The 21,791-nt window shown below is 41.2% G+C and overlaps 1 protein-coding gene across 1 annotated transcript in view; it reads right to left on the bottom strand.

Moving 5' to 3' along the window:
- eno4 (enolase 4) overlaps positions 1-21,791 on the bottom strand; it is a 193,883-nt gene that overhangs the window by 144,661 nt on the left and 27,431 nt on the right. The window contains 1 exon segment of the mRNA XM_049601099.1: positions 16,057-16,185. Coding sequence (XP_049457056.1) covers positions 16,057-16,185 — 129 coding nt within the window.

A 21,791-nucleotide genomic window follows, 5' to 3' on the forward strand; every position in this document is an offset into this window, starting at 1 on the left:
GACTGGGAGGAGTGGATTCATTTAGACTAACATTCATCTTGACACAGCCAGGTTTCAGTAAGACTGAGTAAATCAATATGATTATCTGATATTAATTCGTTTATTAACACTGCTTTCGATGATAGAGACCTGATATTTAACAGTCCGCATTTAATTCTCCTGTTTTGTCTTTCTGTCACAGAGGAGGTTTTAATTTTTATGAGGTTGTTATGCACAACTCCTCTTTGTTTAATTTTAGATTTAAATAATTTAGGTGGTCGGGGGACAGACACCATTTGTATAAAACTATGGGTGGGTAACTGCACTAGAAGCTCAGAGAGCGTATAGCGTATAGGACTGTGACTCTGAGTCCTGATCTCAACTCTGGGTTGTCAGGGTTTTGAATTACAAATAAACTCTGCCAGGTTTCTAGATATGACAGCAGCTCCATCCAAAGTGGGATGAATGGTGTCTCTCCTAAAAAGACCAGGTTTTCCCCAGAAAGTTTGCCAATGATTAACAAAACCCACATTGTTTGCTGGACACCACCTGGACAGCCAGCGATTAAATGATGACATGCAGCTAAACATGTCATCACTGGTCAGATTTGGGAGGGGTCCAGAGAAAACTACGGAGTCTGACATCATTTTTGCATATTCACACACCGAGACAATATTAATTTTAGTGACCTCCGATTGGCGTAACCGGATGTCATTGCCGCCAACGTGAATAACGATCTTACTAAATCTATGTTTAGCTTTAGCCAGCAGTTTTAAATTTGATTCAATGTTGCCCGCTCTGGCCCCAGGGATACATTTGACTATGGCCGCTGGTGTTGCTAACTTCACGTTCCTCAGAATAGAGCTGCCAATGATCAGAGTTTTCTCCTCAGTGGGTGTGTCGCTGAGTGGGGAAAAGCGGTTAGAGACATGAACAGGCTGGTGGTGAACCGTGGGCTTCGGCTTGGAGCTGTTCCACAACTTTTCTGTTGTTCAGCATATTTATATCCCCTTTCCTCAAAGGTAAGCTGATACTGTAATTGCCATCGATCAGTTTAGCAGACTTGGCGACTGTCCTCTCTTGACAATCCCATCTGCCCATCCTGGCTGCATTCCGGGAAATCTGCCTTTAGCTGCTGCTTCCACAAATCTTCAAGGTTAGCAACTGAGATCCAATTGACTGTGACATCTGTCGGTCCGCAAGAAGTTCCACTACTTCCATCTCCCTTGAGAGGTCCATTCACAGTCCATCCCAGCACAGTTTTCACAGCATATGGGCCTCCATCTTTACTCCAAATAACTTGCCATGGTTCCAATGCTTTTGGAACGTTGGTTCCAATTACCAGATTAATGTCTGAGTCAATGTCAGTTATTTGTATGTGTTTCAGATGTGGCCACCTTAGAAGATCTTTCTGCCGAGGAATGTTGTCTCTATTCTGTGCTTAAATGTCAGGCAGCTCATAACAGCAGTCGCTGTCTAAACCTGCCACTTCAAAATCTGAAAGAGTATTGCTTCCAACCACCTTCTCCTGAGCCATGGTTCGAAGGAGAACACCTGTTTTTCTTCCCCTGAGATTCAATTTGTTCATCAGTCGTTCCGTGCAGAATGATGCTGTGCTCCCAGGATCCAGGAAAGCGTATGTTATTAATGTCTTCTGTCCCCTTTTAGACATAAAAGGAGAGGGTACAGTCCTGCTCACTTCCACCTGTAACACCACTAGATTTAACGAAAATCAGAGCACTGCCCATTCCCGTCTCAGATTCTTGTTTGGCTTGCATTGGATTAGTCTCTTTCTCCTTTGGGTACACATGAAGTATGCTAGGGTGCTTCAGACTGCAAACATTGCATGAGAGGCGCCTCCTACAGTCTTTACTCATATGACCAATACACAAGCACCCAAAACACACACCATGTTCTCTCAAGAAAGAAATACTACCCAATACTGTGCACACTCTTTTTCAGTTGAGGGCACAAATCCAATGGATGTTCACCTCCACAAAACAAGCAAGGTGTATGACCAGCTGATTTTCTCTCCCTATTTTTTGTTCCAGGTTCAACTGTCTTTTCCACAGTGGCGATGGTTGTTGCATAGCTCTCATGAATGTGTGGTATTGCATGAGGTCACCATCAAAAACTGGAACATCTCTCCAGGGCAAAAATGATAGAGACTGCTGCTGAACCAACAGGGCTGTTATTTCATTTTGCTTTTCCAAGACCGTGATTATGTGACTGTGGTGGCTACTGTTTGGTGCCAGTGCTGTAGGTCTATTAGCTTGGTTATGAGACTGTGGCTGTGCTTGAGTGGTGGATATTGGCCTTTGTTGTCGCATGACCTCTGAACATGTTGGGGTTGAGGTTGAGGTGGCTTCACTTTAGGTCTTGCACCCAAAGAATGTGGATCAGGCTGCCCACCGTTAACTGTCTTTGTGTTAGGCACAAATGATTCTGCCTTAACATTTAGGGTTTTCACTTTACCTTGTCCCCTCTCAAAATAAGAAACCATACCATTAGATTTCATAGATGTTCTACTCGAAGCACAACATTCTCCAGAGCCCTTTAGCACGTTCACTTTAGCCACCAATGCGGCTATTATCATCTCAAGTTCAAGTTGCTCTTTTTTCTTCCTTAACTGCTCTTCTTGTTCTTCCAATGCATGCTTGTCCTTTAATAACCTTTTTTCTACAATAAGAGCAGCCATGTCAGCTTCAGTTTTGAGATGTGCTGAAGATGTTGATGATACTTTGGATCCATTTCCAGAAGAGCTTCGCTTGCCTCTACTCCCTGTATTTGACACACTGTCATTTGGTTTAATCTCGTCTCGTAGGACAGCAAATTCATAGCCTGGTTCCAGACCATAGACCCCGCCCACTCAACTGAGTAGGCTTGCATCTCTGGTCTGGCATACTTCAATGAATTTGCGATTTATCTCGTCCAAATGATAGACGGACCAATGAACACCGGGGGTGGGGGCGGGTCTAGCGATTAGCCAATCAGCGCCACGCTGATGTCAAGCTGTACACCGGTGGGTAACTGGTGAGGATAGCAACAATGGCGACTGCTACAGATCCTACAGACCACATTAACGATGCTATTGAGGTATTTCGCCACTACTCGCGTTAATGGAGGACCAAATTAAGGAAGCTGCTAAACTGGATTTAATGGCGATGCAGCTGGGCGTGCACAATGGTGGAGACATTTTAAACAGGCAATGCTCGCTTGTTTTCAGCACCTCCGAGGCATGGATACTAATGACGTCAGATTCTGGGTGAGTCGTTGATCTCTACTGATTGGTTAGGGAAAAAAATCAAATTCCCTCCCCCTTGTAAATCGCCTTCAATGGAAGCCATGTCAGACTGAAGGTTCTGGGAGCTTCAGTCTGACACTCAGGCTTGCAAATTCAACATTTTCCGGGAGGTACAGTGATACATCAGACTCTGTCTCATTAACGTGTACATCCACATTCTCCATTTGGCAGTCCCTCCAGAAAACCATTGCTTTACATCATCAATAAATCCGTTGTTGCATTTGAGTACATTCACATACCATTCATTTTGTTTTTCCTGTTCTTCTTTAGGAAGTAAAGGAATCACAAACTCATGTAAAAAGGTGGTTTCATCAAGCATTTGCTTCATAGTTTCAAGCTTAAATCACACTTGTGGGGCATTGTCATCCTCCTGCAGGAGCTCTTTCATTGTTTTTATCAGACCTTTAATTGTACGAACCTTTGCTTAAGCTCCTTCTGGAGCCTTTCAATTTTATTCGCCAAAGCCTTAGAAGTGAGTTTGATTTTCTCGTCTTTGTTCATCCATTTTTGAGCCACTGACATCAGAACTTGGCTTTGACACACTCATTTCCATTTCCCAGTGTTCCATAAATCATTCAGAAATCCACACGGGTCAGCAATCAATCCGATCATAAACCACATCCACTGATCAACAAACAACACAAGCCATCAACAACACGTCCCCAGTGGACAAGCGGTAGTAATTGCTTCACACTGTGTTCAAACAAAACAACTTACACAGTACAAATTGACAAAGTTACTGTTGTGGCCATTTGTTCAAAGGGCAGAAAAAGGACAAAAATAAGAGCTCCTTCAAAAAATATCAAAATTTAAGAAAATTCAAAATCCACTCACAAAGGGCTACAAATGCACCAGGTTAGTTAGGCTTACTCAGGCAGTCAAAGAATTCATTTTCCAGGCCAGTAGCTCCGTTCAGAAGGTTTATTTTCAGCTTTCAACAGCAAACAAACATGTTCAAAAACCATGCTGCCTCTCTGCTTTGTCCTGCTGGTAAAAAAACATTTCCCCTTCCCAGTGCATCACCTGCCTCTAACACCTGGCTACCTATATCCCCTACTGTCTGGTGCCCCTAGTGTTTACCCACAAAAATAAATAAATAAAAATAAAACAACACAAAACAAAAATAATAAACTAATCAAACTAATGACATAGCTCCTTCAGTTACTACATACCGCTTCCGTGGCTGTGTTGCTGTCAGCTGATGGCTACGGTGATTCAGCAGCAGTGATGGTAATAACGGCGTTATAAATAAACAGGGTTACTAACGACACAACTTTTTCCAGTAACGAGTAATCAAAAAAGTTAGGCCTATTGTCTTCCCTGTTACAACGCCGTTACTGTTACTCACAATAAAATGCGCTGTTGCTCGGCTTTACTTGAGATCACTGAAGCAGCTTTCACCCAAGCAAGCTCCTTCTCAGTGGAGCTCTAAAGTTTTTTTTTTCTTTGGTGAGGGCAGGTGAGGGGGAAGGGAGAGAGAGACAACAACATAAGTGATGATGATTGGCTTAGGGAGAGTAAAATGTCATCATAAACCAGTCGGAGGCCGGGTAGGGCGGGTATTCACGATCACACAAGCAGGGTTGTCAGGTCTGCTTATTTGCCGTGACTTTGGGCTTGTTTTTTTGAAAAGTCGCTTACAAATATTGGTAGTTGTAAATACTGAATTGAGAGTACACTGTGGACTTTAAGGGGATGGTAAACACATTTGTGTAATCAGATTTTAAATATCTCATTTTTAAATGGGTGAAAAATTTTAACCATATTTTACCCATATCTGACAGCACCCCCTGTTGTTGACTACACTCACATGATAGTTGAGGTCATGAGCTCTCTATAACAGTTGGTCCCATGTCTGTACCCCCTTTTGTTGCTGAATTATAAGCCTTCAAACATGCACAGAGGACAAGGTTCAAATGTCAGTATTTTAAAGCAGGAACCATGTAGAATCTTCATACTGACATAATGTTACTCTCCAGGAGACCTTTCCAATGATGTATTTGGTTAAGCTCCATGACAAAGATTTGATTTTTTTTCATTTTTTGGACATAAGCCATGCCAGGTCTAGTTTCAGAGAGCACTTTGAAGGCCCAGTGTATAAAATGAATTTGTTTTTGTTTGCTTGTTTTTTTCTTTTTTACTTTAAATAGTTAATAAAATGAGTCATCCTCAGAGAACACAATACTACTGACAATTTAGTACATTACTACAGGCTTGGAGGAAGGTCTAAAGTGCTTGGGTTATGGTTAGGGCTGATAAGACCAACCCGTTTTCATTCATGCACAGGTTACTATTTACTAGGGATGTAACGATATGGAAAATTTGATATCTCGATCAGACCTTGCGCTAGACTTTTTCGTCGCCGGTCAGTTTGACCGACAGGCATAATCTATTTTTACCGGTCATTTTAATTTTCCTTTAAGATATTCAAAGATATTTAGTTTTCATTCGTTCGTTTTTAATGAATCAAACAAGCAAGTTATAAAGTGTGCATTAATAAGGACATGACCGAAAAGATGAACAGACATCCACACACCTGTGCCATTCTGGACACACCGGACGCGGAACCGAAGTGCAGCGCCCAGCAGCAGATGCAGTTTTCAATCGGCGCCCATGTTAATCTATCTGACTGTCCACACAGGCCGCTGAGCAGAGCGGAGCGCCCGCGGAGGCAGCGCTTCAGTTTTGCGTCTGGTCTATTTTTCATGCGAGCCGCGAGCGCTTCTGTCAAGCTGGATAGAGCGGATCATACCAAACAGGAAGTCGGACACAGAAAAGACGAGAGAATCCGGCCAATTGTCAAAATAAAATAACAACAGCACGCACTGAGGAACATGAGGAGAAAATACCGTGTTTATAATTTAAAATAGCACAACAGTGCATAACCAAACACATTTTTCAATACCCTAATCCCATCATTACAATTTTAATTTTGTGTCACCCAGCCTACAGACATTACTACATAAATAAAATGGTCAGAACAATATGCCCTATTCATTCAAGTGTTTATCCAACACGCTCAATACATGGACGTGCAATGACATGCAAAATTGTAATTAACTTATTACGTCATAATAAACGATTAAAATATGGACTTACCCATGTTTAAAATGACCTGTTGAAATGAAAAAACGAGCACTGACGGGAACAGACGAGTGGTCAATGTTTAACCGGCGTGGAGAGCGCAGGAGAAATGTGCTGCCTGTGTGGGCAGTCAAGCGGCTGTGAGTACACTCGCAGGACTTCCGCGGCACTACGCGTCCGGTGTGTCCAGGGCTCAACAAGGCTACATGAAGCAGATGAATGACTTTTTCTCTGCAGTGTGAAAGCGGCAGCCACTGACTATGCACTCCGCCGCCATGTGGGCAGGGGTGGTAATTGCAACCGGTCAAAATGACCGACGGCCTTCAGATTTTCCGGTCATTGCTGTAAAAAAACGGTCAATGACCGAGAATATCCGGTTAACGCGACCCCTGATCTCGATTATAGTCACCAAATTATCATGGTAAATGATAATATTGCGATATTTTTTTTAAGCGCTGTAAAATGTCCAAAAAATAGATACATTGAAATAACTTCACTAAATCTCGTAACTTCCTTATCATAGTAAAATGTTAACAGCCAAAACCTTATATTAAAATGAAACTTTCACATTAAAGGGGCAAGGGATTGGCACAGCAACAGAAAAATTTATTTTAAATGAACAAAACATGTAAACAAATTACAGGAACAAAGCTTATTTGTCTGGTGCATTTTAACAGCAAAATATATAAACAATTTATGTATTTATTTATTTATTAGCACGAGAGGAAAATATATATAAAACAAAACAATGCAAGAGTAGAACAAAAAACATACAATATATAGAATAGATATTACAAATGTGCAGGAGAAACCAAAAAAACCCTAAGGGCAATGGTCATCATTACACAGAATAATTCACACATTAGATGTGTGCATGTGAAGGAGTGCCTGTATGAGAAAAGGAGTGCATGTTCTTGTGTGTGTGTGTGTGTGTGTGTGTGTGTGTGTGTTAGGTCAAGACTGTGAGCAGTGAATTTAATTAACCTTATAAATCGAGACCCCCCATTAATGCTCTCGGTCAGCGTTTTATGTTGTTTCCTTGAGCTTATGCCGAGAAAGCATAACTGGCCTGGAGATTCTTGATTTTGAGATTTTATGTCAGCATGACATACATTCAATCAGAATCTGTTTTATTAGCCAATGCAAGCATACAAAGATTGTGTCTTGGTGTTTGCTCCCAAAAACACACAACACAGAAGAATAAAAATAGAAAAAATAAACCAATAATAACAATAATGAAATGAGCAAAAATGCTATTAAAATTATATTGAAATTTTAAAATCTTTTTACAGAGTGGAATAATAGCCTAATAGTCCGGAAATGGTTTATAAAACGTGAAATAAAATACTGACTGTACAAAGGAAATATGGTCTGCCCTATGGACAAAGAAGTGTATGAAATATATGTCGTGAAAAGAGCAACAGTGTGCATAAATAATTAAGTTATGTAACAGTGGAAGTTGAATGAAATACAGAAATGTAAGTCCTGGCAAAATACATTTATTTTATTTTATGGCCTTAACAGTAACCTGTCATATTGTTGAGTTATCAAGGACATGTTCATGTTTTTGAGTGTATACAGAAATGTTCAAGATGTCATTGAGGAAAACGATGTTGACGTGACATTGTTGAAACAGGGAATTCGTGTGTCCTCCACGACAAAGGATCCTAATTGACTTTAAATTGGCATTGCTTCCGTGGTACCAGCATGTAATTTTAACCCATTATGTGCCGGTACCACGGAATGCGGTGTTAAGAGGTCGTGGTCATTTCACATATTTCTGTGAGATCCGGTTGGCCTGGAAACGGCCATCATGAAACTGAAGCTCCTGGACCAGCTGGTGTCCCTCCCCTCGATCCACCCTCTCTTTTTAGGGTCTTATGTACCCATACAGATCTCAGTTTCCCTGTGCCCAACAAAGTATTTCCTGACAGGCTCTCACCATAAACCGTAGATTGATTACATGCAAAAGTTAGAATAAGAAGGTGAGTCCGCAGCAAGTGGTTGATGCTGTAGGGTTCAATGATTCTATGAAAATGCATCTGAAAATTAAACATATAAAATCCTTCATTTTAAAATTTTATTAACAAAACCAGAGACTCTTTATCTTTATATACAATCTAATACATAGCATTATACAAATCTCACAACCTGAGTTGATCATAGAGAGCACCAAAATTATCTATTCAGCATCAAATAAATTCTATTTTATTATTTTATTTATTTAGTATGTTATAATAGTCCATGCAGTACCATAAGTTATCACTGCATGTGTTAAGTATTGTACATATCAATGCATCCATAATAATGTATGCTTCACCATAATGTTTTATTGTTGCTGTTAAGTAAAGTGAAAGAACTGATGCTGCATCCTAGGTAATCAATGCGTACCATACACTAGAATAATTTGGAAAAGACTTTAAAAACACTGAGACTGAAGTCTGACACCCACATAGTGGAAAGGCACCCCACGTCATCTCTGCTTTTTTCCCCCATTGTCCAACTGGGGAATTTCTGTGATGATCACAACAAGAAGTTTACAGTTGCTAAACATTGGAGGAAAAATTGGTGGTGTTCAGTTGCTTGGCAGGACCAATGGACTGGAAAGAAAGCTCTTGGAACAACTGGTGTCCCCCTTGATCCACCTTTTTTTAGGGTCTCTTGTACCCACAAACTATTTGCTGACAGCTTCTCATCCTCAACCAGAGCTACAGCAAGTACCCTGTGTCTGCTAGCTACTAATTACTGTGATATAAATAAAATAAAAAAAAGAATAAAATATGGGCGGCACGGTGGTGTGGTGGTTAGCACTCTCGCCTCACAGCAAGAGGGTTGCCGGTTCGATCCCGGGCGTGGGAGCGTGGGTTCTCTCCGGGCACTCCGGCTTCCTCCCACAGTCCAAAGACATGCAGATTGGGGACTAGGTTAATTGATAACTCTAAATTGTCCATAGGTGTGAATGTGAGCGTGAATGGTTGTCTGTCTCTATGTGTCAGCCCTGCGATAGTCTGGTGACCTGTCCAGGGTGTACCCTGCCTCTCGCCCGATGTCAGCTGGGATAGGCTCCAGCCCCCCCACGACCCTCAAGAGGATGAAGCGGTTAGAAGATGAATGAATATTTAAATTATATTGAAATTTTAAAATCTATTTACAGAGTGGAATGGTAGCCTAATAGATAACTTAGATACAATTTATTATTGTTTAGATACTATTTAGCCTATTATTGTATTTACTTTTAGCATGTTCTACTTTTATCTACTGTAGGCTATATGTTTTAATTTATTTAATAACAAATTTATTTTAAGTTAGTCCTACATCTTAATATTTTATGTCATTTATCATAGTTTAGTTCTTAACTCCAGTGTTTCCTCAGTGGGAGTCGTCTGCACCAGGGGGGTGGCCACTGGTTCTGTGGCGCTGGCTTGGGGTCCGCTCTCCCCTGGTGGAGTGGAGGGTGGCTGGGTTGCCAGGGGCTGCGGCCACCTCCAGATGCAGATGGCTCCATGTGATGGTGTTTCCTCTCTGGTTCTTCCATGCTCAGCCTTATTTTTTTCTTCTTATTTATTTATTTCTATTTATTAGTGGTGTTTGGATTCGGTTACAGCAGACGGATGGACTACAAAACAGTAGTCCAACATTTATTTTCATTTATTTTATTTTAACGCCTTGACATTAACCTGTCATATTGTTGAGTTATCATGTACACTTTCGTGTTTTTGTGTGTATACAGTGTAGGGTGATCAAGCCTGTTTATTTTGGATTTAAACTAATGGACTTTTACTCAGCATCCTGACATCAGAGAAGAATTGGTGACCAACCACTGGGTCACTTCAAAGATAGACCTTCACTCAACTGATAAGCTCTCAATAACCCCCACATCACCAGATGTGGCTGGAGAGTTTACAACATGTCACAAACTCTGGAAATGAACAAAGAGACAGACTCAGCCACATGGTCTGAAATGTGTTTCAAATGTAAATCACTGAATAAACTAAAGAGAAGAATGTAACTTTATTATTTAACATGTTGGTGTTGGTGTTATCCAGGAAGAAGATTCAAGTTGAGATGCCACTCTGACACCATGACCCCTATGGTGCAGACGTCTGTGTGTATGTTAATGTGATAACACCCACCTTTCCCTGCAGTTGTCTTTTCCTTAGGAGGACAGACAGAAATGCGGATTCCAGGAACCAACATGTGTGGATTGTAATTTTATGTTCCACCTTTCCTTCTATTTCAGTGCATATACACACACATGCATATATATATATATATATGATGTTATGACATGATCACCATGTATAACATTTAAATCTGAATTAGTAGTGTCTGTTGACCACTTATTTATAAGTTGGTAATATCCTGTTGCAGACAATGTGTTTTTTGCACCATTCAATAGCAGACAGCGCCACGTCGGTAAATATGGAAGCATTAGAAATGTTCCAAGCTTCATTAATTATCTAGGAAGCAATTGAAATAAATTAAACTTTAAATTAGCAAAGGTACAGGAGGGGAGGAGTGAAATGTCCCGCCAGTGACAGTGAACTGCTCCCACTGGAAATCAGCCTGAGACAGACAGCTGGCAAGGCCAATCACAGCCCGAGCCAAAGTTGCCATGTGGGCTCAAGAATGCCCAAAAGTGCCCAAAGGCTGAGGAGAAGAGAAGGACCAGCTGAGCAAACTGCCCCATGGGACAGCACCAAGAGCGGTTCACACCAAGGAGCAGCGCTGCTTTTTCCTCTTCCCCCTCCAGAGCATCCTCTTTCTGGTCTGCTACAACTCAGGTGAAACAACATAATTTTCCTGTACTGGGGTCTGATACGTAGTTTAATAAGTATGGTAGGGAGCATTAGATAAAACTTGGGTTTCCCCTAAGTTTTCAGATATTTCCCTTTTTGCTTCCCATGCCGCTCAGCTGTTGAATGGTGATTTTCACAGGTCCATGTTAAAGTTTTCTCTGATAATTATCTCACCATTGCTCATTGCTTCATCTGGTTCACTCTGGTCATTCATTCATTCATTCATTAGCATCGCTGTATTCATTTCATTCCACTCATAGTTGCATTTACTCATTGTCGTGTTGTTAGTTGTATTGCATCTTGGTCTTCTGTGTCAGTAGTTTAGAATAAATGTTTGTCTATAAAGTCGTTGTCTTGGTTTTTTGTAGGATTACATTCAGTCACTTTACGGGTGCAAAGATCCTGGCTATTTGAGCTCTACTTGAATTGATAATTGATAATTAATAATTTCCCCAAAGTGCGTTAACCACTCTCGTCTGATCAACAAGAGGTGTGGTCTTAATAGTCTGACTATGAAATTATATCGCTGGATGAATAATTAAAGTGGTTATGTTTAATAATTCTTATTAACGTCACTTTTTCCTAATATTGAGCTAATCAAACCCTACAGTATTCATGGTGAAAAACGTAGGCACCTGAATAAACTGTTTATAATCAAACAAATCTTACATATGTAATGGTGGAGAATGCAAACCCTAAATGAATCATACCAATCAAATTTTTCATACAAAATCGTGGAGAGCATCAGTGAGCATTTATTTAATAAATGCTGCCACAGAATTAATTATATATTATGTAACAATCAATATTTCCTACAACAGGAATGTTAAAGATATCACTGAGGAAAACGAGGTTGACGTGACATTGTTGAATCAGGGAATCCATGTGTCCACCACGACAGTGGATCCTAATTGACTTTACATTGGCATTGTTTCCGTGGTACCGTGATGTAATTTTAACTCATTACGTGCTGTAACCACGGAATGCAGTGTGGTCATGGTCATTTCACTTATTTCTGTGAGATCAGGTTGGGCAGTGTGACTTTGTAATGAAACAACACATTGTGAGGACCCAACAAAAACAACAAAAACTCTGACATCTTCAAGGCTTTTTTAGAGCAGTATCCAACAAGCAGAACATCTGATAGGAAGTAGTTCTCGCATGAAAACAATTCAATATCCAAAGCCCAGATGATTTCAAAGTTAAAAGCCATCCGAGGAAAATACAAACAGGTAGAGAACTCTGAATCCTGAGAGTTGTGCGAGGAAATATAGGATGTGTTGCTTGCAACATGAACCATAGAAACCGGCATTGAAACGGCTGATATGCAGGTCAATGTTGAAGACTGCCCAACATCCAGCACTCTATGTATGACTCCTGCTTCAGATTTTGATCCAATTTCTAACAAAGAGTCTGTTGGCTTCAATGCACCACTAGAGGCTGTTAAAGGGATAGTGTACCCAAAAATGAAAATTCACCCATTATCTGCTCGCCCATATGCCGATGGAGACTCAGGTGAAGTTTTAGAGTCCTCACAACACTTGCGGAGATCCAGAGGGAGAGGGGGTAGCAACACAACTCCTCCTAAATGACGTTTTTCCAAACAACTTTTTATGTCATTTAAACTCTGTTTTTAGCCCCATTGTAGCCTGTAGCTCTAACTGCCTCTCTGTAGACCGCGCTCACGTGAGACATCGGCACCGCCTTCATGTGTGTTCACGTGCTTTCACTGGTCTCGCGCATGCGCGCACACATGTTTACACATAAGCAGTTAGAGCTACAAGCTACAATGAGGCTAAAAGTTCAAATGGCATTTTTCCAAACAACTTTTTATGTCAGGGCTTCAGGACACTTGGATCACTACGCACGAGCAGTAGGGAGATATTCTGTTGTTTCAATTATGTGTTTTTTGGACGTTTTAATCTGGAGCGCCCAGCCTCCATTAGGTGGAGTTTTGTTGCTAGCCCCATCTCCGAATGGGATGTGAGGACTCTAAAACTTCACCTGAGCCTCCCTCGGCATATGGGTGAGTAGATAATGGGTGAATTTTCATTTTTGGGTGCACTATCCTTTTAAGGGCTATGAGGGGGTGGAGCCTCTACCACCAGGGCTGTGCACAGGTGTGTTGCATACTGCCGATGACTAGACTGAGATTGGTTACTTTTACCTGCTTTTCTATTGTTGCCTCAATCTTTTCTACCATCCTGGCTAAAAACTAAATGATTTCCATGTCTCTTTAATTATGGGACAGTGTCAGTATACAGGTATGCAGGTTTTGAGTATGTATTGTTTGAATCTGCTGCATCAAGTTGCTGTATAATGTGCAACTGTCACCTTAGAAATAAATAAATATGTTTACTTGTGAATTCATTTTCAGCCAGCATTCCTCTCTCGCATTTATTGAAGCAATAGTGCTGCTTTTTGCCATAGTAATTTTTAATATTCTTCAAAGGCAGAAGTAGGCATGGATCTATCCTTTTTAAGAGTCAAATGACTTGCTGAATGTCGTTTAAGCGTCATTTGACTCGTTTTATGCAAACACGCACAATTCCTAAAGAAGAAAGCCGGGGTTAGCAAAGGAAGTTGATAACCACCACCGTGGTGCCTGTTATCTTTGACTGAGGCTTTAGGGTTTGTTGAGCCAGCTTACACAAAGAATGCCTGACTCTGTCTAACGTGCTTAATGGTACAGCCCTCAGAGCAGAGTAGACAATCTCCACAGTGCGACAAAACACAAAGGCAGGAGGGAAAACCAGACATGATGCATAAGAGGAGTATAATGAAATAAAACAGGAAACACTAAACCTGACTAACTGAACGAATGTAACACCGAAAAACCCAAAACCCAGAAAACAAAATCCTCAGTTACTGAACATGTTAAAAAATGACACATTACTAAGATAACCAACTTAAACGATATCTCCAGATAGTCTGAACAAAATGTCGAAAGGCCTCTAGATGCAGAGCAGGACTTTGAAAGGTAATACCATGCAACTAAGAAAAGTACATGTTCCCCACACAGAACTTTAACTTCCTTTAGCTAAATTCACATAAATCAATAGTTATTATCAGAGGTTCAGAATCTCCAGTATTTCCTTATAATTAAGCATGGTGTTAGTTCAGACAGGACATGATGTCAAGCTCGGCTCACATCCCAGCTACATCAGTTGATCCCAAACAGCCAATCAACTGATCAACTTCCTTTCTATGGAACCAATTGGCGAATCTCATTCAGGGTGCCCTATTTAAACTGCTAGGGCCTGCCTATTGTTGTTGCTTCCTCTGCAAGCTTCTTTGCAAGCTCCCACAGTATTACTAGTATTACCGAGTGGTTTGATGTCAAGGCAGCAGTCGCAGCTTAGCAGGAGGACCTTTCTCACTTTTTTTTTGGAACATCAGAGTCGAACCCCCATATGCAGATGTCTCCATCTGGTCCCAGGGAAGCTACCAAAACAAGCAAACAGCCCCCGGAACTTCGCTGCAGGTCCAGTTACGTCCACTGCGCCTGCGACCTAATGAGCTTCAGTCTCAGCCCCGGCAGCCAGCTCCAGAAGCTTCAGAACAATAATCCTATCTGTCGGCCTTATCCTACATTCAGTCATCACTCACCAAAATGAACTCTCAAATCAAAGCCCCTGAATCCGGTTCAGCAGCCGCGGCCGGTCCATTTTTTCCCTTCAGCCGGGCTGTCCTCCTCCGCCACTGTGGGGGCATGCATAATGACCTCGCTACACTGAGCTTCAATAGCAACATATTCCCACAGAGGACGCTGGGAAGTGCAGTCCCAGTCTCAATCAAGCCTCCCTCTATCAAGGTTCCACTGTTTGCTCCTGCGGCTGCCATTTCCCGCAACATGAAAAGCCAAATCCTAGCAGGTAATGACATCAATCTTGTTTAAACATCATGGTGCTCAGTGACAGGCTTATTATAGGTTGTGGAGATATGTCCGTGATGTTAAAGGACAGTGGCTCTCTCATAGATGTTATCTGTGAAGTGTATCTGTTCCATAGAGCTGATCTGGGTACTTATCTAGCCAGCATTTCTGATCTGGCCAACAGAGGAGCACTATTTATGAATATCAAAAAAAAAAAAAAAAAAAAAACTTCCCCAATCTGTGTCCAGAATTCAAGCTTTTCCCAGCTCCAACCCAGGGAAACTAAGGCAACTCCACTAGACTCTCATGTGTTCTAATTTTTTAGACAATATGTGCAAGTTCTATAATTTGAAATGTATCCATGCTTGCAGCTATTGAAGTAAATAAATAAATAAAATTAAATAAAAGCCGTCAACCTTTCTGAGTTAGAAAAGCTTTAAAAAGCATCCTGTTTTATCAGTTACGTAACAGGAGTGGTACAAGGGTTCCTCGCTGGTTTGACGTGGTTGACAAAATGTTATTTATTTGCAATAATTTACAGTATGCTTGAAGGAGCCCAAGATAGTGATGCATTTCTGGGAAAAGAGGCTAAGAAGGCTCCATGATCGGTCCATTTGACACATCAACCTTTTCAACAACTTGTATTAATCCTATAGGTTAAGCTACCCAAAATATTCTGGGATAGCGCCTAATTATTATTTATCGCTCCTCATTATGACAAGCTCAAAGCCTCATAGTTTCATCCCTTTGGCACTGTTTTCAGTTTTATGCTTTTAGATGATGCCATAAAGTTTATTAAGAAGCGGGAAGGGGTACACACCAAGCCAGGGTTGCTAACCCTTAATTTGTTTAATCTTTACACTGAATATTCAGAATCTGACACCTCAACAGCCACAGTCTGAGCAGATAGCTATAATTTAACAGTTGATCTGTTAAAATCATATTGGACTAGTGATCTTTACAAGGAAAGGTTGTGTCTGCGGTTGAATTGGCAAACTGTGACTCATGAGTTTTACCTTTTCCTTGTTGCAAACGATGCAGAAGACCTCTGCCTTGATGGATAGTTGCCCTCTTGCATCATAAACCTCCCTTCCCGTCAGTCTGCTGATCCTCAGCGGTGCACATAGGTTTGTAAAGTAATTAACCTAAAGTGAAAGTTAGTGGTTGAAACTAAACTTAAAGCTTTAAGTTTCTCCTGAACTTATTGAAGTTATGTGATTCTTTCAGCCTTTATACCAGAGTGTCTGCTTTCAGAACTCATGCCCTTGATAAGCAAGCACCTAATCAATCAATCAATCAATCAATCAATCAATCAATCAATCAATCAATCAATCTAATCTCCAAGCAATCTGGAGAATAATTTAGATCCATCACATGAAGATCTTTACTGTCAAGCATACACCTCATAAATATAAGCATATTCAGCTCAAATACACACACACACACACACACACACACAAACACACAGAGTAGTAACTGTTTTTACAGACATTTAATTTTTTAATATGCAATATGATTGCATATTAAAAAAAATAATATGCAGTATAATATGCAATATAATTGGACCATGTAAAAAAACCAAGTAAAGTCCGCACACCAAAATAGCTCCAGTCGAGTGCAATTTATTTAAAGCATGACGTGCCATGTCGTCAATGTATTTTGTCATGGTATGCATATCAGTACTGTATATCTCCGTTGTGGTATTGGAGATCTGGTTATCTCCAGGATTTCTGAGAGTTTTGAGTATTTCCTACGAGTATTATTGTCCCTAGCTGACATTTAGTACCAAAAAAGAGGCGCCTCTAATAGTTTTTTATGCAATATGACGGCCTTTACAGCCTGAGTCCTTTTGGGGAACATAAAATTCTGCTTAGATGTATATATCTATGTATTTTTATGTGTTTTTTTTGCTATTACTATTTTTTGAAATGTTTCGTTGATTTGTATACACTGATGAAAATGCACTACTGGTGTGCCAGGTCACATGACCAGGGTTTGGGACCTTTAAAGATGGCGTCTCCCTGCATATTCATTCATGTAAGCGTCTGAGGAAGAGCCGACATGGCTCAAAACGTCATGCTTTAAATAAATTGCACTCAACTAGAGCTATTTTGGTGTGCGGACTTTACCTTTACATGTGAAAATTTTTTTGGGCCAACACCCACCCCTAATAAGTAAGATGTGTGTGTTGTTTTTCCACTTTTGTTTGATATAATTGGACCATAACATTTAAATGTTTGTAAAACTTACATCAGGAACTAACTGCAGAATTTGAATCCGCATGCAGTGCAGTTACAATTACAACCTACAAATTCCAGTGCCACAATCTGGCCAGCCATACTAATAGTGTAAGAAAGTAATGAAGCAGCTTAGTTTGATGGTCTCATGAGGACAACCTGATCTCACAGAAATACGTGAAATGACCACGACCTCTTAGCACTGCATTCCGTGGTGGCAGCACATAATGGGTTGAAATTACATGCTGGTACCACGGAAACAATGCCAGTGTAAAGTCAGTTAGGATCCTTTTTCGTGGTGGACACACGAATTCCCTGATTCAACAACGTCCTGTATACACACAAAAACACGTGTTTTTGATATTAAAACAGCAAATATATTCCTCTGTTATAATTTCCCACCAATAATAATAATAATAATAATAATAATAATAATAATAACATGATAGTTCGGCTGTACTAAATATTTGATATATTCAAATATTCAGTCCCAAAAACGCTGTTTCTAGAGAACTTGCTAAAATATCTGAAATTAATCATCATACTTACTTTTTCTTGACATATTTCATCTAGGTGCAGTGTCATTACTAGTTTGGCTTTACTAGACATTTGATATATTCAGGAGATTTATCTTTTTACAACTCTATTTTACAAGCCGCAATCAACTTACTGTTCCAAAAATGCAGTTTCTAGCTTATTAGCTAAAATATCGAAAATTAGCCAACATCTTCACTTTTTCTTAACATAGTTCATCTCAGTGCAGTGTAATTATTAGTTCGGCTTTACTAGATATTAGATATATTGGGTAGATATATATGTTTTTACAACCCTATTTAGAACCCTACTTTGCAAATCAGAAGAACTACAACTGTGTTGCTGATATGTATCAAACTGCATGGTGCAATCCCAGAGAATTGTAGTTTTTAAAAAAGATAAATGTTTTTCCTAGATTTGGAAGTTGTAAATACTGAATTGAGAGTACACTGTGGACCATAAAGGGGATGGTAAACACACTTGTGTAATCAGATTTTAAATATCTAATTTCTAAATGGGTGAAAATTTATTTTATCCATATTCTACCCATATCTGACAGCACCCCCAGTTGCTGACTACACTCACATGATGTACCCCCTTTCGATGTAGTTATAAGCCCTCAAACATGCACTGAGGTCAAGGTTCAAAGGTGAATGGCTGAAAGCAGGAGCCATGTAGAATCTTCATACTGACTGTTGGACTCGAGGCTTGTCCTACTCTCCAGTGTGCTATGTGTGAGCTCAGTCCTGCGTGTTCTTTAATGAAGCAAGGAGATATAGGAGATAGATAGGATAGGAGATAGGAGAAGATATTCGGTCTCAGTTAATGTAGTTTATTAAGCAGTAAAGGAATAAAATTACAGAGCTCTGGGTCTCAACTTCTTTTCCTGACAAGCAGCAAAGTGTGCCAGTTCACAAGTCTGACTAACTATCTCTTCCTGACCCACTGTATTTAAGCGTCACATGAGTCATTGTGCACGCGAGGCGTTGTCCTCTTCTCATTGGCGCTTCCACTTCCTCCTTAGCCACACCACACCACTGCCTTGTGTTAATCTGACTCCTTCCCGCTGACGGTGGGGGTGTGGTTCCTGTTTTGAAAGACAAGAGAACAACACAACTCCCTACATGTGCTGTACCTTACTATCTGTACATCACTTTCTATTCTTTTTACCATATATGAAACTAATTATCTAAGCATTGCGGTATGTGCTCCTCAGACTTCATGTCTCTTCATCTCCTGTACTTCTCCACTTCTGCAAAGCAAACACATTCAGATCAGCTGAAATCATCTCAGTATTCTCATTGTTCACACATCTAAAACTTATATAGTGAAACACAACTTATAGTAAAACATATAAAATCATTCTATTCCCAACAGTCCCCCTTTTGGCCTCATAGGACTGAGGCCACTTTTTTTTCAGTCCCAATGTATCCAGGTCCCCCTTTTTAGGTCTTGTGATGACTGCACTTTTTGTTTCTTTTGAAATAAAAGTTATAACTCCCCCTTTTGGTCTCATACACATGAGACCACTCACACCTTGTCTTCTCCTGAGTCTGTGTCCGAATCTGAATCAGTAGGCGGCCCTCCTAACAGGGTGGCTGTCTCCATTTGAGTCATCTGATATGGTGGGGGCTGTGGATGTTTTCTCTCCACAACTGACACTATGATTCTTTCACAGAGGGACCAGATAAATGGGATACAACAACCACATAATGCTAACACCGCGAGCATTCCCACCAGAGACAAGAATACCGATACCACTAAATCTTTCCACTTACTGAACCACTGCTCGAAGATACCACCCAGGGGTTTATCAATACCTGAGTGTTCATGCATTTCCTCAGAGAGCGTGTGCAGCCCTTCTAGCGCCTTAGTTACTGACCCGTCTGGAGCTGTTTTATTTGGGATGAAGGTGCACCAGAGGCCCTGGAACATAGAGCAGACACCCCCTTTCTTCGCCAAAAGCATGTCTAACGCAATTCAATTCTGTACTGTCATCAGGGAGGTGGCTGCCAGTTGTTCAGAGAGTCCCACGACTGCGTCCCTAGTGCTGTTGGCCAGTCTAAGAACATTGTAATGCACGTAATTAATTCTGTCCACATTTTTGTTAGGGGTGTTGGGAAATAGTGCAGCTAGTATGGATATGATTTCAAAACCAGCGGCCACTTGGTCAGCCAATTTGTACTGGTCTGGGACCCCGCGAGGAACACCTATGGCGTCCATATACGTGGTTGTTCACTGGCTCATATCAAATGCATTTCTTTTCTGTCTACCTGAGGTGGTCTGGGTATCCCTCATCCCTAACAGGTCCAGGGGTACAGCCAGTCGGACCAGTGCACACGTACCAACCCAGGAGGATGGCAGGGACAAGTGGAGGGTCTTATCTCCACAGTACCAGAACAGGTCCCCTCAAGCCTGAACCATGCTGCTGGCGTTCTGCCACGTACTCACATTCAGTGTTCTCTGGCACCAGTCAGCTTGTATCTGTTCCATATCAGTTACTACCCCAGTGGAGAGGTTCTTATGGAAACATGTGTAATTGGCGATTCTGGGACTAAACGTAGGATGGTGTGATTCTTTGTGGGCGGAAACAGAGAACTCAGAGTTTTACAGCCGTCTGGATCAGGATGCATGGTCATATTTATCATACAGTTAAAACCAGTAGGGTCTGTGTCAGGTTGTACACACTGAGTAATACTGGGTTCTGCTTATGTGAGCCTTGGAGTGGTTGGTACTGTTGTCTTTGCAATTTCACCCTGTCCCTGATACACAGTTTTCCTTGCTCACATGGCCTGGGCGTCCAAGTCACACCAGTCCACGTGAGCACGAAATTCCAGGTTGGACACCACCTGCTTTTATGCGTTAGCATACATAAATACATATCGTACCCCCTCCAATTTGGATCCTTTCCTTTACAGTCTATTACGGAACACAAGTCAAACTGGAACCCTGTACTTTGCCCCATGATGTATGTTAATTCTACTCCACCATACTTAGCTATGCAGGAGTCTGACGTTCCTCTCCCTGGTGCGTTTCTCCTGGTTCGGTTTCGTGTTTGTTCTACGGCTTTGTCTCTGAGGGAAGTGTACATGTGCTGCAAGCTAGTCTTTCTTGTATCCTGGCTTTATATTACTCAAACGTACTCTGGGCAAAGTGTTGCTTCAAAGGAGCTTCAAACCTTCACATTGATCACAGGATATCTCTTCCGCACTTATGCTAAGTGCTTGGGCAGGTGTCTCTGCCACTGCACACTGACTCCAGTAATACCATGTGTCACCCTTTCCCTGGAGTTTGACGGCGTGGGACGTCCGTTCCATGACTTTGTAGGGACCAGTTTCGACCACTTTCGTTTGATCACCTTGAGCAGGACCCACTCTGATGTTGGGGGGGTCTTTCCCTTCTGCTCCCTCCCGAGCTGTGGTCACCTGTTTGGAGAAAGCTGACACCAATGCTGTTAGTTGGTCATAATACAGTTTGTATTGCACAGGGCTTTCTATTTCTTCTGTAGTTTGGATCCCAGCTCCCGGTCCCGGGAACTGGTGTCCTGTTTTTAGTTCATATGGCGTGAACCCTGTCAATGAGTTCACTGAGCTCCTGATTGACAATAGAGCTAGGGGTAGAGCATCTACCCAGCTCATTTTAGTCTGAGCACAGATTTTGCCTATTTTTCCCTTAATAGACTGGTTCATTCTTTCCACCTTGCTCTGTGACTGAGGATGATAGACTGTGCCAAATGTGTGTTTTAGCCCCAATGCCTTCTCTACCTGCTTTAGGTCTTTGTTTTTGAAGTGAGTCTCGTTATCAGATCTGATTCGTTTAGGGAACCCGTGCCTGGGGATATATTGATTTATCAGAAATTTGATTACTGTCTTTGCATCCTCTGATTTGGCAGGTATGGCTTCTGGCCAGCCGGTGTATGCATCCACCGTCACCAGAAGATCACAGAAGATTCTATCATATCTGTGTAGTCAATAATGACC

The sequence above is a fragment of the Epinephelus fuscoguttatus genome, linkage group LG16 (genome assembly GCF_011397635.1).
Source record: "Epinephelus fuscoguttatus linkage group LG16, E.fuscoguttatus.final_Chr_v1".
Taxonomy (NCBI): Eukaryota; Metazoa; Chordata; class Actinopteri; order Perciformes; family Serranidae; genus Epinephelus; species Epinephelus fuscoguttatus.